We start from the raw sequence: 3,558 nt of genomic DNA on the forward strand, positions 1-3,558 counted from the left end.
TTAAGTAGAAGCAGGTACAAAGTTGGTTCATTCTAGGACACTGAATAGATGTCGTTATGGTTTGACCCCCTCGTGGCCAGGTCTGGTATGACGTGCATTTCCTTTAGTGTCAGTTGTTTACACGTAATTCCGTTTTACTTTAAAAGAACGTTAAGAAAGTTGTATTTCAATGTGCAAACAGTCATTCACGTCTTGACGTCTTGAAAGTCATTTAGGATCGTTTAATTACCGTTGTTAAGATCGGTGCACAATTCCCATCCGGCCATTTTCTTGCTCCACTCGTGCATAGAGACGGCTGATTTCACTTATTAGCTGTGTACTGAAGAGGACTTTGACTTTCTTGAACCTGGAATGTCTACCACTGACGAGCAGGTGTCCCATAGATTAACATATGGGAGTGTGTGTCCAAAAATACAGCGAGGCCCCATTGTCTCTTTTTCACTCCAAAAACTCTGGGCGTTGGCCCTTACTGAGAACCGATACGATCCTTCACTTTGACTGATGCTTGCAGAACACAGGAACATGGATCGACTTAAATTCCATCTTTTTCTCCACTAGATGCATCTAACATTCTACGTGTCCGAGGACATGTAGATCAGGTTACATGTATGACATGGTTCTCCAATACAATAAATAATTGCGCTATACCTGGTTCCCAGGCAGACAACAGCTGACCACACACAAATACGCCACCGACAGAATCTCAGGTGTATTCTTATGATCTTTAATAGCTTGTTTGCCGTCGCGGTTACAGAGTTACAGCCAGCGTGCCGAGGGTTGCGGCGCCAGACGCGGAGGAACGTAGAGGGGGAGTGTTTTCGCCACAACAGCGGGAGGCACTGCCAAAATTAGGGCCCTTGGAGTTGCGTGGAGGACCTTTAGAAGTCAGGGCCCTCTCTCTTGAGGCGCTTGTAGTCCGTGTTGACGGCCACAAACTGTGGGAGGCGAGATGAATTCATTTAAATATGTTTTGCTTAAATTAAAAATCATCGGTTTGCGTCTTCACAAAAGTCGTTTACGGCGAGCGATGAAACACATTGAGTGGAGGTTCTGGGAAATAGTCCATACACAAATACACACAAATGTATACTGGAGTCAATATGAATACATATATACAGTGTATGTGTCAGCGGCTGCATAAATATTCATATGCGATGCCACCCTCCAGCATGTTTTCCGTCCATCCCTCGGATTTTCTCAGGGAACATACTGTATGTCTTGATTGGTTCTACTGTCAAACCCTCTCCGCATTCTTCCCCCCGCCCCCCGCCCTCCATTATGATCATTGCTTGGACCACAGCAGAATATTGATGCAAGACCTTTGTCTTGCGATCAAGAATTAAACATGCCATGTCCTGACCTTTTGTCTGCAAGTGACTCTCGCTCCGCTGGCGAAGCCACAGAGCCTTGAAAAGCTCCGAAAATACGAGAAAAAAAAAAAATTATAATAATCCCCGCCTCGTTCAGATCCCTTCTCTTGGGGCCTGTCAGGTTTTAATGGTCAGCATCGATAATGTTCTCATTAGTGCGTCCGGACATCTGTCTATGTTGAGGAGAGCTCCTGATGGTGAAGGCCAATTCTTTTTTTTTTTTTTGCCCTCAGTGTTTTAGTAAAGATGCTTATTTTGAACACGTGAGGAAAAACAAACCATATGACAGCATCAGTCATAATTCTGATTGGATGGTTGGTTGATTGGCTGATTGGTTGATTGGTTGGACATAAACGTTTTTGTCCTGGGAGGTCTTTCAAGCTGATCACGTAAAATGATGATAAAATGTATAGGTGAGTAAATGTAATACTGTGTGTGTGTGTGCGCGCGTGCGTGCGTGAGGAAGACTGTTGCTTATGTTTCCAATAACTGTTTAAACCATAAATAGTTTTAACTCTCCTCAATTGTGTCGTTGTGTTGATTGTTATTTACACTATGGGGGGGCCAACGTTGAGACTCGTTTGTGTGATCAGCCTCGTGGCATTTCGGGAACAGTCACCTTGTATTGATAAGTTGGATCAAGCTTGTTCCAGGGCTCCGGGTTGTTCTTCCTGTCCAGCAAGCTGCCAGGTCAGAAAGGAGAGAGCGAAAGGAAATGGATTGTGAATTAGAAATGTGCACGTATGTTGTGTCTGCTAGACCGGGGGAGGTGGGGAGAAGGAGAGGGAGAGCGAGGGAGACTGTCTACGCTGCCCCACCCCTCCACCCTCCTGCTGGCCCGAGCAGCGCCGGCGGAGAGACAAACAAAAAGAGAGCGAAGAGGGGGAAGGGGTGAACACACCATCCCTCTCTCTCTCTCTCTCTCGCACTTCGGACAATGTGCCACGGAGAGTCACCACGGGGTCAGGTGTCGAAGTCGTCAACAAATGGTTTGCAGAACAACAACGTCGCTTGCACAGAACACGTTTGGACGATCAGCAAGGAGCACATGGGGACGTTTTCGTCATCGTATGTTTGAGAGGACAACTTCTCATGAGGTTTACCACAGCTTTGGCTGTTTTTAATTCCTTTGCGGCGACATCATACAAATATGTCACATACTGCATAGTCTACTTTATGTAAACTCTCAACATTATCCAGACTGACTTAATACAGACCTTGGAAATTACCCTCCTGGCCTGGATCGCGTGCTCCGTGCATGCGCCACGGTTCGGTCTGCGACGTTATGTGTTCGGCGGATTCTAGAAATCCTTGGAATATACTCCCCTGCGACTCGAAAAACAAACAACTCAATTTGAGTGTAAGCATGTGTGACCGGCGGGTAGAGTCCAGTCCAGAGTTTAAGTAAACCCGTTTTCTAGGCGCGTACGTCTGAATATAAGATGTAAATAAAAAATGTAACCCCGGGCGCCTGCAGGGACCCGGGTTTGAATCCAGCCTGCGGTCATTTGCTGCGTGTCTCTCCCTCTCCATCCCTCGTTTCCTGTCTCTCTCCACTGTTCTCTACAATGAGAGAAAAAAAATGTTACCTTACCACCGCTCATGCCAAACTCCCGATTTTTCAGTCTCAGAAATTTGCGGTGATCCTGATTACGTTTGTCATGAAGAAAAAGGCCGAGATTATTTTGTTAAAATATTAAAATTCTGTTAAAAGCTATTGCCTTTTTAAAATAAATATACACGGATCATAATCTGTACTTAAGTACTTAAATAAACCCCATCCATTACTCTGAATTTAGACCATTACATTTTTACATTCACAGAATGGAAAACGCTCAAAGCGACAACGTCGTTTGTACTTTGCTTCAGTGGCTGCACAACTGTTGCTCTAATTCTCCAGTTCCGAGTCGAAATAACTGGATTGCACCAGTTTTACAGTGTGTGTTGAGGACATTCTATTCGGGTCGGCGTAAGAAGTCGTGGAAACAGTGGAGGGGCCTACGTGACGTGAGGTCCTCGGGCCAGACGGAGCAGGTAGAGCGAGGCTCCGGTTAATCCCAGCGCCGTGAAGAAGAACTGAGGAATTAACTGAGAGGGGAAGAAGAGGGGGAGAACAAGAGTGTGTTAGCCCTGGACCACGGAGAGACACACAAAGGTAAACAATTATGTGTATGTATAAGTGGTCAGC

The 3,558-nt window shown here is 45.7% G+C and overlaps 1 protein-coding gene across 1 annotated transcript in view; it reads right to left on the bottom strand.

Moving 5' to 3' along the window:
- Window positions 1-878: 878 nt before the first annotated feature.
- LOC307230804 (cytochrome c oxidase subunit NDUFA4) overlaps window positions 879-3,558 on the bottom strand; it is a gene marked incomplete at both ends in the record, with an annotated part of 5,807 nt that continues 3,127 nt past the window's right edge. The window contains 3 exons of the mRNA XM_080001248.1: window positions 879-935; window positions 1,990-2,053; window positions 3,373-3,458. Coding sequence (XP_079857374.1) covers window positions 879-935; window positions 1,990-2,053; window positions 3,373-3,458 — 207 coding nt within the window. The remainder of the gene's footprint in view (window positions 936-1,989; window positions 2,054-3,372; window positions 3,459-3,558) is intronic.

This window comes from Zeus faber (assembly GCF_960531495.2).
Source record: "Zeus faber genome assembly, chromosome: 5".
Classification (NCBI taxonomy): Eukaryota; Metazoa; Chordata; class Actinopteri; order Zeiformes; family Zeidae; genus Zeus; species Zeus faber.